The sequence below is a fragment of the Vulpes lagopus genome, chromosome 2 (assembly GCF_018345385.1).
Source record: "Vulpes lagopus strain Blue_001 chromosome 2, ASM1834538v1, whole genome shotgun sequence".
Classification (NCBI taxonomy): Eukaryota; Metazoa; Chordata; class Mammalia; order Carnivora; family Canidae; genus Vulpes; species Vulpes lagopus.
The window spans coordinates 101,106,290-101,120,525 of NC_054825.1; the positions used below are offsets into that span (position 1 = coordinate 101,106,290).

The window sequence follows — 14,236 nt, forward strand, 5'->3', positions numbered from 1 at the left end:
AATTACAGCCACAAAGAATACAAGTGTAACTTTATGGTAGGGTTATCATAGAAGTTTGTTTTAGTTTTATATTAAAAGCAGTAAGAAAAAAGAAATAAAAGAAAAATCTATGATAGTTTAATCCCATCAAAGCTCTGTGATAGTTTATATTTCTTTTTTAAAAATATTTTATTTATTTATTCATGAAGAGACACAGAAAAAGAGAGAGAGAGAGAGAGAGAGAGAGAGGCAGAGACACAAGCAGAGGGAGAAGCAGGCTCCATGCAGGGAGCCTGATCTGGGACTCGATCCGGGGTCTCCAGGATCAGGCCCTGGGCTGAAGGCGGCACTAAACTGCTGAGCCACCTGGGCTGTTCTATATATCTTTAAATCCTATTTCAAAACCCTAGTACCTTAATGTTAATATAAAAATATTGGCATTTAGACAATTTTACATTGTTATTTTACTAAAGGTCTTTAAGGGGAATATGACCAATCAGTTGTCAGGCACAAGTGCATTCAGTTCTGAAATACTCTGCTCCATATGCCTCAGATGCATCTAACCATTGAGTCTTTCCTACCAATCAGTTGTTACAGGATTTTTACTAAGGCTTTGCTGTATTCCATCACTGTGCCAGTCTACATGGTTAAACGGGGCTAAAACAGCACCTTACAGTCAGTCAACAAATATTTATTAAATACGTTGTGTGTCAGAGAAGTAAATGATCTAAATAGAGAGACAAGAAAGAGTATGGCAAGTACAAGGAACTATAAGTTGTTCAGTATTCGCAGGGAGCAAAATGCAAATAGTGAGTACCCCAGAGATGAAGCTAAAATGATTTATCCTGAAGGACTATATGTAACAGGAAATTCGACTTTATCCTATTAATAATGGGAAGCCAACAAACAAGATCAGTAGCAGCACAGTCAGATTTTCATTTCAACATCTCCTTTTGAAAGCACTGTGTAAGGTGAATGCATAGAGAGAAAGAGAGGACAGTTAATAACTTACTATTTACGGGCGCCTTGCCTGGGTTGCTCAGTCAGTTAAGTGTTTGCCTTTGGCTCAGGTGATGATCACAGGGTCCTGGGATCAAGCCCCACATTGAGCCCCACATCAGGCTCTCTGCTCAGCAGGGAGCTTGCTTCTCCCTCTCCTGCTTGTGTGGTCTCTCTCTGTCAAATAAATAAATAAAAGATTTTCTTAAAATTTACTATTTGACTCTAAAGGAGTAATAAAAGCCTGAACTAGAGGACTGATAGCAAGAATGAGAAGCAATTTAAGGTAGACTCCGCAATCACTATCACTGAATATGGAGATAAAAAGAGAGTGGGAGCAGTCTATGAATTTATTTGACAAATATTTATATCATGTTTACACATGCCAAAGACTCTTGTAAGTGCTTTTGTTAAAAATAACTCATGCAATACCCATAAAAGCTCTATTAAGAGCTTAATTTTATAGATGACAACACTGGCTATCAGCCAGTTAAGTAAATTGTCCATAGTGGCAATGGCTTGTTTGTGGTGAAAATTGGATGTTACCAATAAAAGAGGCACCAGAGTTCACACTTTTAACCACTACATGCTGCCCATCTAGGATGGTTGCCAGGTTTCTCAGTTGGAAGACACAGGGAATGAATGAAACCATTAAGAGAAGTATGTTTGTGTTGTATGGTGAAAATACTTTGGACATACGGCATTTCCAGTACCCATGAATTGTTCAAGTGGAAAAGTCTATCAAACATTAGAATCTGAAGCCTTACATAAAGGTCAGAGCTGGAGATGCAAATTGATTGGGTCCATCAGTGTACAGGTTAAAATCAAAAGTGATTTGATATTACTTTGGAAAAGCATGTTGAGAAGGTTATTAAAGGGAATGCTTAAAAATACCAACATTTAAGGAACAAGTAGAGGAGGAAGGATGATTAAAGTAAATGAAATTGTATGATCAGAGTGATAGGATAATCAAGAAATAGAGTTGAGGAGAGACACTAAAGAGTATCAGGAAGAGAAATTATGTAAGACTAAAAATGCTAGTAGGTAAGCATTATGAAAGTCCCTAATGTCCTTAGAAATGAAGGCCAGATTTTTAAGTGTGAAAGAGTCCATGAGGCTATGAGAAAAGAGAGGAAAGATAAGGGCAGGGCTTGGGTTAGAGATAAAAACATGAAAAAGTGCCATTTTAATGAGAATGGAATGGCCTGATTTTATTAACGCCAAATTAAAAGAGTCTTTTGTACAAAGGCAGATGTATAATGGTTTGAATGCAGAACTAACATGCTAGGAAAAAGCTGCCACCATCACTTTCTATGTGATCTGTGAAGCATAGAAGTTCAAGGAGGGGAAAAAGGAGGAAATGAATTAAGAAAAAGGAAACAGAATAATGTGTAGATAAGGATACAGGTTAATAAAGTTGGTTTAGGCGAATCATTAAAAGCTATGGTACAAAGGAATGATTTGCTCAAGGAATGATTTTAAGATTTATATGGCACCGACACATGTTCAGTAGATTGATAGAAAATAAAAGCAGAGAACAGTAAATATTTATAAAAGTCTAAACCAGTAGTTCTGAAAGTGTGGTCTAGAGATTCCTGGGAGTCTCTAAGACCCTTTCAAGGGATCCATGAGGTCAAAACTGTCTTTAAAATAGGGCAGCCCTGGTGGCTCAGCAGTTTAGCGCTGCCTTCAGCCCAGGGTGTGATCCTGGAGACCTGGGATCGAGACCTGGGATCGAGACCTGGGATCGAGTCCCACGTCAGGCTCTCTGCATGGAGCCTGCTTCTCCCTCTGCCTATGTCTCTGCTTCTCTGTGTCTCTCATGAATAAATTAAAAAAAAAAAACTTTAAAAAAAAACTGTCTTTAAAATAACCCTAGAATCCCTGGATGGCGCAGCGGTTTGGCGCCTGCCTTTGGCCCGGGGCGTGATCCTGGAGACCCGGGATCGAATCCCACATCAGGCTCCCGGTGCATGGAGCCTGCTTCTCCCTCCGCCTGTGTCTCTGCGCCTCTCTCTCTCTCTCTCTCTGTGACTATCATAAATAAAAAAAAAAAAAATTGAAAAAAATTGAAAAATAAAATAAAAATAAAATAAAATAACCCTAGAAAGTTATACTGCTTTTTTACTGTGTTGAAATTTACATCAATAGTACAAAAGAAATGATGGATTGAAACTACTGGCACCTTAGGAGAAATCAAGGCAGTGACACAAAACTGTGTCACTGTAATTTTTCACAAATACACATTCACAGAAAGGAAAAAAGTTTCATTTTCAAAAAGTCATTGATGGATCAATAAAAATAATTGATTTTATTAACTCCTGACCCTTGAGTACATGGCTTTTTGATATTTCAAATGATAAAATGGGGAGTACATATAAAGTATTTCTGCCACATATTAGAGTAGCACTTCTGTGATGTGAGAGTGACCTGAACTTTTCCATGGATGACTATTATATTTAAAATATGACTAAAGATAAACTACATATATTCAGAATTATATATTTGATAAACATTTTCCTAAAATTGAAGGAAGTGAGTCTATCACTTCAAGGAAAACTGAAGCTATTTCTTACCACTGAAAAAATCCAGTCTTTCAACCAAAATTGGAAATTAGAAAAATTTGTCTTCCATTCCAGCTTGACAACATCAAAAAATCTGAAGAAATTTCCTATAATACCAGTAGTGACATTAACAAATGTGATTTTTTAATGTTATACAGTAGACTGCATTTGGAAAATTGACATAACCAAGAAATCCAACATTTTTCAAATGATCAATGCATGATTTACAAAATCATGCATGAGTAGCAGATCCATCTGAAGTGGAAGTTATGGGGCACCTGGGTGGCTCAGTTGGTTAAGCATCTGCCTTAGGCTCAGGTCATGATCTCAGGGTCCTGGGATGATCAAGCTCTGTTGGGGAGCCTGCTTCTCCCTCTCCCTCTGCCTGCCTCTCCCCCTGTTTGTTCTCTCTCTCTCTCTCAAATAAATAAATAAAATACTTTAAAAAATGGAAAATAAACCAATGGATTTTAATGTAACAGAACACATGAAAAAATCATTACTTCAATTTTCACATTCCAACTAATCTTTAAGTTAACTAGCACTTGTTAAGCTTGTGTTTGTATCAAAGAAAAATATCCACAATTATCTGCAAAGGCCACTGAAATATTCTTCCCCTTTCCAACTATGTATTTGTGTAAAGCTATAGCTTCTTCATGTCCTTCAACCAAACAACATAATGCAAATGATTGCAGAAGGAAGCAGATATGAGAACCCAAATGTCTTCTTCTAAACCAGACATTAAAAATAATTGCATAATGTAAAACAATGTCACTCTCCTCATTAAATATTTTCTTACCTGGAAAATATAGTGTTTTTTTCCCTAAAAAAACGTTTACCTGGGGATCCCTGGGTGGCTCAGTGGTTTGGCGCCTGCCATTGGTCCAGGGTGTGATCCTGGGGTTCCGGGATCAGGTCCTGTGGGCTCCTGGCATGGAGCCTGCTTCTCCCTCTGCCTGTGTCTCTGCATCTCTCTCTCTCTCTCTCTCTCTCTCTCTCTCTCATGAATAAATAAATAAAATCTTTAGAAAAAAAAGTTTACCTATAATAAGTTTACAGTTGTTATCTTAAATGAGTGAATAAATGCTTTTAAATGTTTTATCTTAATTTTTAACATTATAAATTGTGATAAAGGGATGCCTGGGTGGCTGTTGGGCATCTGCCTTTGGCTCAGGGCATGATCCCAGGATCCAGGATCGAGTCGCACATCAGGCTCCTGAGGGGAGCCTGTTTCTCCCTCTGCCTATGTCTCTGCCTCTCTCTCTTTCTGTGTGTCTCTCATGAATAAATAAATAAATCTAAAATAAATAAATAAATTGTGATAAAGTATAACCTAATAAACCAAAGTTTCTATGAATCCTCAATAATTTTTAAATGTGTAGAGTCCTAAGACAAAAAGAATCTGACAATTTTTTTGTCTAAATATAAAGTGTTGGGATCCCTGGGTGGCGCAGCGGTTTGGCGCCTGCCTTTGGCCCAGGGCGCGATCCTGGAGACCCGGGATCGAATCCCACGTCGGGCTCCCGGTGCATGGAGCCTGCTTCTCCCTCTGCCTGTGTCTCTGCCTCTCTCTCTCACTGTGTGCCTATCATAAATAAATAAAAAATTAAAAAAAATAAATAAATATAAAGTGTTAAAAGGCTATGATACAGTAATGGCAGTCTTCTGTAACTGGAAATCAAAGAGAAAGACTCAAATAGAAATGAGGTTTCAGATTTTATGAAAGATATTTAGACCTATGAATCATTAAACTATCTGCTTTTGTGAACTATTCAAAAGAGTTAACTGAGTTGGACTCATAGATATCATCTTCATGGCCTTAAAGGAATCAGGCCCTTTAAGGTCAATTTTGTACTATTAAATATTGTGTAATATTTGTGTAACTCTTCTTGCTAGTCTTTAAGCCACATACAACAAGATATAAAATTCCAAAAAGTGAAGGATACTTTCACATGCAATGGAACATTACTCAGCCATAAAAAAAGAATGAAACCTTGTCATTTGTGATAACATGGGTGGGCTTAGAGGGTTTTATGCTACATGAAATAAGTTGGAGAAAGACAAATGCTGTATGATTCACTTATGTGTGTTCCATTAACAGTCAGTCTCCAAAACTCAGGAGTAAGCTATTAAAACATGTGTAGGATAATGGTAATTATATGAATAACTAAATAATATATACATTATATGTATATTTATATATTTTTAAATGAAGGAAGAAGAGTGGCTTTTAGCACTTGTCTAGAATCCATTCTATTACTAAATGCATTGCTTTGAAATATAGTTTTATGAAAAAATGTTTTATTTTAGGGATTTGATATCAATGTCAAATCTTGACTGGTAGGTAAGTTTTTCTTTTTTTCAGAGAGAAAATCTAGGCTAAACAAGAAATACTAACAAAAAAGCAAATATTCCTATTATACAGATAACTTACTAAGGCTTAGGAAATTAAAGATTATATGGTTAGAATCCATGTTACATAAAATATTTAGGCATGTACTAAATTAACTTATGCATTTACATTTCACCTCCTTTTACAAGAGACCTGAGACTTAAGACCACTCTGGTAGATGGGACACCAGGGTGGTTCAGTCAGTGAAGTGGCTGCCTCTGGCTCAGGTCATGATCTCAGGGTCCTGGAATCCAGGCCCACATCGGTCTCCCTGTTCTGTGGGGAGCCGCTTCTCCCCCTCCCCCCGGCCTCCCTCCATGTGCTCTCTCCACCCCCTCTCAAATAAATAAAGTCTTGAAAAAAAGACCACTTTGCTGGGAAACATGCAATTAGAAGAAAAAGGAGAACACCCCACAGGGCTACTAAGATAAAATAGAATCTGGAACTTGAGGTCCTTTTACACTATATATTAAGTGGTATCAATTTTTTATTTCTATAACAGCTCTTCCCTGAGTTTCTCAAGGCTATCCTATGATATTTGAAATAGAAATTAAGTTTGTCCTACATTTCTCAAATTGTATATTGAATATATGGGAGATACTGAGATACAGATGTTAATATAATTTAAGAAAAGACTTGCATTGATGTTCAGAAAATTCTGCTTTCAAAATGGAAAAATAATTTCCTAATGAAACTTGAGAAAGAATAATAGAAAAGGAAAACATCAAATTTCAGTTAAAACTATATACTTGAAGCCAGAGTTCAAATATCTACTACCTAGAAAAATTGTATATTTATAAAATAGAATGAAAAACAAATGATATTTCTAGAGAAGGACAATGGGAATTTTTAGTCTATGACAGTAATTCTAAGAGAAAAGTCCCATGATTTTTAATGACTTTATAATGTCAGTCCCATTATATATGTAGTTATACTATGTATTTAATACTTAGAGAGCGAACGAGCCCACGACATATTAAATACTGTGTAGTGATCAGACTTGCTCTCAGGAATCATATTATACATATTATACAGCCTCTTTTATAAAGCCAGGAGGTTAATTGAATATATAAAGTAGGAAGTAGACATACAAAACTTGACAGAATCACAATTCCAGAAGATTTTGTTAGATTTGAATCATGAACTAGATCTAAGATGTAATTTAAAAATTAAAAATCTATTTGTTATACTCAGATCCCTCTAAACAACTATAAATTTGTGAAAGGAAAAATATAACTTACGAGGTATAAGAAGTCAGCTCCTGTGTTCAGAAACAATTAAATCTATCTTTTAAAACTCCAGCACCTGACCCACAGTAGATCTTTAATAAGTATCTATTGAACTCTTTTGGATCATGTTTAGAGAATGCTATCAATACTAAACCTAAGGAATGTCAAGAAAACATTGTGACTTCAAAAACAAAAATGTAATGGGATCTTTTAATACCTGTATTGTTAGAAAGAAAAGTTTATAATCTTTCTCAGTTTTTATTGGTCAGGCCAAACTTAGGGCACTGTTTTTAGCTCTAGAGCTGTACCTTAAGAACAGACATACAGTACAATACAATACAAGACGATAAAATAATAAAATTATACACACACACACACACACATATATATATATAAAACAGACGTATAAACTATAATGTGAATAGAAAAAAGGGAAGGCTACTGAGAAAAGCCAAAACTACATTTTATAAAAGAAGTTAATATTTAACTTGTGGAAAAGACTACTTAGCTATTTTCAAAAATATTAAATGGAATAATAAAAATAAGCTATCATTATTAAATAACTACTATTGTATATCTCATTTAATCCTGCTAACAGACAGATGAGGTATTATTAACATTTTTTTCACAAGAAAACTGTCAGTGAAATAAAGTTACATGTTCAAACTTATGCAGCTTAAAAGTTATAAATCCAAAATTCACAAAATGCTATGAGTCCAAGGCCAAGGCTTATTACATTGTGCTTATTTGTCTTTCACATAAATCAAGTTCTGTGTTTTCAAAAGACTAAATAATGCCAGAGACATTTCAGGTCTGTGTGTGTGAATTGTATACTAGTTCATATGAGCATATGTGGTAAATGTTTTTTACTCATCCTTAGGAGATCTCTATGAACTTTTATCACTGAAATTATACCCTCTAGTGTAAAAAGATAAAAATAATATTAAATATTGGCAAAGTAACCTATGGAGTTTAATGGTGTTTACCTATGAGTTACCTGTTTTCAAGAAAATGATAATATTGGAATTAAACATTTTTTTCAAGTTCCCTAAGCCACTCCTCCCCCTGTTCCCCAAGAGTGTTACTTTCTACAACCAGCTGGGGATATCTAATATCAATCTTTATTGTTAAAAATATATATACAGGGCAGCCCTGGTGGCTCAGCGGGTTAGCGCCACCTTCAGCCAGGGGTGTGATCCTGGAGACGTGGGATCGAGTCCCACATCAGGCTCCCTGCATGAAGCCTGCTTCTCCCTCTTCCTCTGTCTCTGCCTCTCTGTGTGTGTGTGTGTCTCTCATGAATAAATAAATAAAATATTTAAAATATATATACATAACACAAATACATACAGTTATGGGAATTACTTCAGGATTAGTATTAATTTACCAAAAAGCAAACAAATTAATAACAAAAATATCTTACCCCTGGTTGATTTACACATGTATTTCTAAAATAGAAATATTTAGGGTCTTGGAAGTTAGGTATCAAATTTAAAATGTATCAATATTCCTCAACCTTTTGTCAGCCACTCCAGTTCCAGATGTCTATGAAATTCCTCCTGGAATCTCTACACTGGAAAACAGACTGATATAATGCAAATGTTTGATCTTGACAACCTCCCACCGAGAAGCACATGTTCATGTAGCAATTCTGGCAATAAAAGAGATAATAAATAATTCTAAACGAATCTATGAGATCTAAGATGTGGGGGATCACCAATATCTTTCATTGCTTTCCCGGATGCCGCCACTCTCTGATTTCTATAACATGTTCTTGTGCCTTGTCCCCACCAGGGTAGAAATCAGTGTAACTAGAGCTTCTACTTTAAGAGAAATTGGGGACATATGGAGTAAAAGGAATAGATTTCCTAGACAAAAGTTTGCTTCTCACTTCTTTTTCAAAGAAAGGACCACGTTTGTTTTAAAAAGCTTTGTAGGTCTGAAAATGTTCATTTACTGTTGTAAAAAAAACACGGTTAGTTTTGTGTGGACATGAAGGACTGAGCTAAGGAGGACTAAGGAAAAGGAGTTTGTGAACCCTGTCCGGAATGATTTCAGCAGACTGGAGGGCTGGAGGCGCGCTGGGGTGTAAGGATTGTCCGGGTTGTACCAGGCCAATGTCTTTCCTTTCGTATTATACAGAGAAAACGGAGCTGGGAAAACAGACTGATGTCAGCCCCCTTTCTTATGCTTTCCTGCTGCCAAGAACTCACTCTCTGTCTCCCCCATCCCTTCCCCATTCTGCCGCTCCTTAGCATTCTGCCTATGCTTGCACCGACGAGTGCCTTTTGGGAGACAGACCAACTCGTTGGATCGCTTTGCGCAAAATCCACCCCTTCTCTCTCCTCCCTCCCCTTCAGCCTCCGGATCCCGCACAGCTCTCCCTCCCCTCCCCACAGCGGTCGTGGGGTTGAGGATGCGTCTCTACTACTAAGGCGGAAGGGGGCTGCAAGCAGATTATGTCAGATGCCCAGCTCTCCCCTTCTACCTGACGCTCCTCTCTGGCTGCACCAGGGCTGGTCTCTGTAAGAAATAGCAGGAACTGTGGCAGCGGCGGGAGGAGGCGGCCGAGACGCGTGGAACCTGGAAAAGTCTAGGTGCTCGCGTTTACCTCGTAGCGAAGTCCCAGCCAGCCGTCAGCACCATGGACAGCAGCTCCGTCCCCACCAACGCCAGCAATTGCACTGATCCCTTTACGCACGCTTCAAGTTGCTCCCCAGCTAGCCCGGGGTCCTGGGTCAACTTCTCCCACCTAGATGGCAACCTGTCCGACCCATGCGGTCCGAACCGCACCGAGCTGGGCGGGAGCGACAGCTCGTGCCCTCCGACCGGCAGCCCTTCCATGATCACGGCCATCACCATCATGGCCCTATACTCCATCGTGTGCGTGGTGGGTCTCTTCGGAAACTTCCTGGTCATGTATGTGATCGTCAGGTAAGGAAGGCGCCAGGGCTCCCACCAGAGACTTCAGCAGCTAATAGGGGCGTAAAGGGACACCTGATCCCCCAGGCAGCGTTTGGCGGGAGGATAAGAGAAGGGAGGTAAACAGGGGAGAATATGGGGGCGACAGTAGGTAGAGTGGTTGTTGTGAGTGCAAAAATCTACTTTTCTATTTTTCCCTCCATTGCTAAAGAATCAAAAATTTCAGAAACAGATAAGTTGCTTTAGTAGATGTAAAGCTCTGCGGGGGTGGGGGGTGGGGGGATGTTCTGTCTTAGAGCTCACTTTCACTGAGCCAAGAGGGTGCTTGGACTCAGAATCCTACAGTCCCTTACACAGGAGCTGTGGAAACAATAATTTGTGAATGATGGAAGAGAAATTCTAGTTAGTTTTCCTGATGAAGGGAAATCTCCTTTTCATGTCTGAAGTTGAACTTGAACATGCAACTTCCCTATCCCTGCTGGCTTCCGGGTACTTTGCTGCACCACAGCACCCCCCTCCATTCCCTTGTCACACTTGTCCTTTCCCCACTGTTCCTTCCATCCTGAGGCCACACTCACTGAGAAAGTTTTCTGTGGTAAACAGTGTTGCTTTGCAGGAACAAATATGACAGTTGTGTTGCCTAGACCATTTGGCAGTTGGCAGCTGCAGATCTGCTAGGGGAGTCACAAACTGAATTGAGAATAAATTAGTGTGGTTCAGGAGACCTGTAGGGCATGACTGTTTTCCAAATCCTCTGAAAGTGGGAACCAACTAGAAGTGACCTTAAACGTCATAATTCTGGATTATAACTATCTTTAGGAACTTACAGTGGTTTCTCTGAAGGGATAAAAGTGTCTTAATCAGTGAAATTTTTTGAAAAGAGTTTGTGGCCCATTTTCTTTCTACCTAGATACTCCAGGTGTATTTGGCAAAGAATGTGCAAGCTTTCAATATTAATTGAGATTAATGTAGACTGTGTTAGTTTTGGTGTGCATATTCAAGTCCTACTTCTAATATGGAATACTATATATTCATTTTTGTTAAAATAGAAATGTATTTTAAGACTTTAAAATGGTTTCTAATTTGGGGTCTTCTTCCTACTACAGATTATATGTATGTAGTGAACATAGTATTTTCATATTTAGTTACAATATTCACTTCATCTAATCAGCAAGTACTGCAGGTTGTAATGGAGTTCCTTAATCATTTAACAACCATTTTTCCCCTTATGCTTTCCTGACCACGGTGCTGCAAGCTGCTTGTAATCGATTATTTCTCATATGTCTGATTTCCTTAATTAATAATTGTTAAAGAATAAAACTAATTTCTCTAATCTTTTGATGAGGAATAAGATAAGTAGTGTCTCTGAGAAAAGAGCACCATCTATTGAGAAGAAGGCTAACAACAGAAGGGAAAATGTAGGAAGGAAATCAATGGAGAATTTATTTTTGAAAACATTTACCGTGTATAATACAACACAACTCATATCAAAGATAAAAACCATGTCTCACATATTTACAGTTATGACAATAAAAATCATAATTAAAGGGTGACCTTATGAGAAGAAAATATATTTCTCATTTGTCCTAAGAAAATTCATAGAATCATAAGCCGATAGGGCTAGAAAGGACCCTAGAGTTTACCTATACCAGATGAGTAAACTGAGGCACAGAAAATATTAATGATTTCTTCAAGGATGGATAGTCATTAGTTCAATAACTGTATTAGTTCAATATAATATCTATCTTAGCCAGTATAATTTTCTTTTTATTGGAGTGGCAAATTATGATTTGAGTTAGTCCAACTAAAATATTAACAGAGTAGATTTAATTAGAAGTAATAATGTGGAAATAATAAAGTACCCCAAATTTATGTTTGAAATCCTGGAAAATAAATGATGAAGAGAAATTACCAAAGTGTGTAGAAATCCTGCTGTCTGAAACATAATCCTGTATTCCTTTTATTTGCTTCTTTTGGTATTTTCCTTCCTTGTTTTTTTCTCCCTCCTAGTTTTATGCTTTTCTATAAAGAGAGAGTCAATAAAGCAGCAACTGGCTGTGAAATAAAAAGTTTGGTCTTATTTCAGTGTTTAAGAGATTGCTGGTTGGGTGAGTTTATTTTAAAGGCATTACTTCTGACCTCTTAATGACTTGGAGGATAGTGACATTGCATCTTAGTGGGAACATGATATTATGCTTTTACTTCTCTGTACTGAAAGTTCTAACAAAATGCAGTATGATTTGAAAGGTCACCCAAACATACACCTATGGCACATTGGGTGTATAATTCCATACTTATGTAACCTTATGGTAATATGACAGTGACACAGAAAAATGAACAGTTTAGTGACCAATAAAGTGATGAAGAAAGCATTTGGAGATTGAGAATATATGTTTCTTTAGCTTAGAATATTTAACTGGACTCCAAGCTGTGATGTTTTCACTACAAAATGGTAGTTCAGAGATACTATTGCCTCTGTTTAAAAGATAAGTATAATGCTACATCTATTAAATTATTGAGGTGAAATGCTCACTTTCTGCTATTATTTAAAATTCAACAAATATTTTTGAATGGTCAAGCGCAGTTATTGTCAAGTTACAGTTTTCTATCCAGATTAAGGTGATATTTATTAGAATGCTTTAATACCTCAAGTAAATTATGAATCTCAGATGACTATAGCAACCAAAACAACAAAGGTAACTGGTAATACAGATGCCATGATTAATACTTTTCTGCTCTGTGTCTCAACCCCATCATCATCATACCTTCATGAACAACATCATTAAATAGTATAAACTTAAATAGTATTCTTACACGGTGCTGTTCTAAGGAAATAAGGTAGGGAAAGAGATACCATCATATGATCTAAAGATTTAAAATCTAAATGTTAAATGATAAAAAATGTTGTAACTATTCATCACATGAAAACCTTTTCGATTTTAAAGAAAAGAATTACTTACAAGATAATTATATAAAAATTACCACAGATTCTGAAAAATATTGTGGTCAAATATTATAAAATGTTGCAATTATTTAAAATGAGATGACACTTTATTATTGTCAAGAATGTTTTCTAGGGGCACCTGACTGGCTCAGTCAGAGGAACATGCAACTCTTGATCTTGGGGTTGTGAGTTCAAGACCCATGCTGAGTGTGGAGATTACTCAAAAATCAAATCTTTAAAAAAAAAAAAAAGGTTTTTTAAAAATATTAACCAAAATGGTACACAAAGTTATGGCTACCAGGAATGTTTCACTTTGAGAACACTTGACAAAACTGTAGAATTAACCATAAATATAAAAACTGATATCGTCCCACATGTATTTATTTTGGGAGATTTTTTTCCAAAAAGACTTGTCCATATAGTCATGAACATGTTCTATTCACACATTGTTTAAAAAAATAGAGAGTTGGAAACTGTTAGATCTTTATGAGCTGTGTAAACCATCCTTCCCATAAATTTCCAATGAATAGTGCCAAATGATACCTCCTTCATTTTTCAGATTATTTCTTAATTTGACTAGATGAATTCTCAATATGACTATCAGACCAGAGTATTTAAATATATGCAAGATGTTATTGTTATTTTTCTTTCACTAAAAGGTATCTCTGATTTTAAAGCCTTGATCTATATACTAAATATTTGATTCGGATTTAAATTACAAAATGATCAGTCATGCCTGATTGGAACAAAGCATAAGATTTTTTATTTCATGTATAAGTAGCTGAGAAAATAAGGAATAACAGTATTTTATCTAATTTAAGGTTATATATATTGTATTTATATATATATATACACACATGTATCTACAAATACATATATACATGTAAATTAATTTCAATGCATATGCCCCTGAATATGGTCACTAGTAATTTTCATTAAAAAAAAGTTTATTCACAAAGTTCAAATACTAATAAAGTTCATTTTCTTTTTTCAAAACTAAAATATTCTAGTTAGAGAATGGATTTAAAGGGGAAAAAAATCTTGCTAAATAAAATCTGTCCTTAACATAATGGTATACATGAAAACATTAGAATTTAATTGTATTCCTTTCCCTACACAATAGAAAGCTTCTAGTGCCATCTATTACAATTTCAACTTTAACTACTATTTCCCATACAGGTGCTAATTCTGTCAGAATAGTCTTCTT

The 14,236-nt window shown here is 36.4% G+C and overlaps 1 protein-coding gene across 3 annotated transcripts in view; it reads left to right on the forward strand.

The window, feature by feature from the left end:
• Positions 1 to 9,792: 9,792 nt before the first annotated feature.
• Positions 9,793 to 14,236, forward strand: part of OPRM1 (opioid receptor mu 1) — a 63,400-nt gene continuing 58,956 nt past the window's right edge. For all 3 annotated transcript variants that reach the window (XM_041737851.1, XM_041737857.1, XM_041737844.1), the window contains exon 1: positions 9,793 to 10,097. In XM_041737851.1, coding sequence (XP_041593785.1) covers positions 9,808 to 10,097 — 290 coding nt within the window. In that variant the 5' untranslated portion in view covers positions 9,793 to 9,807. The remainder of the gene's footprint in view (positions 10,098 to 14,236) is intronic.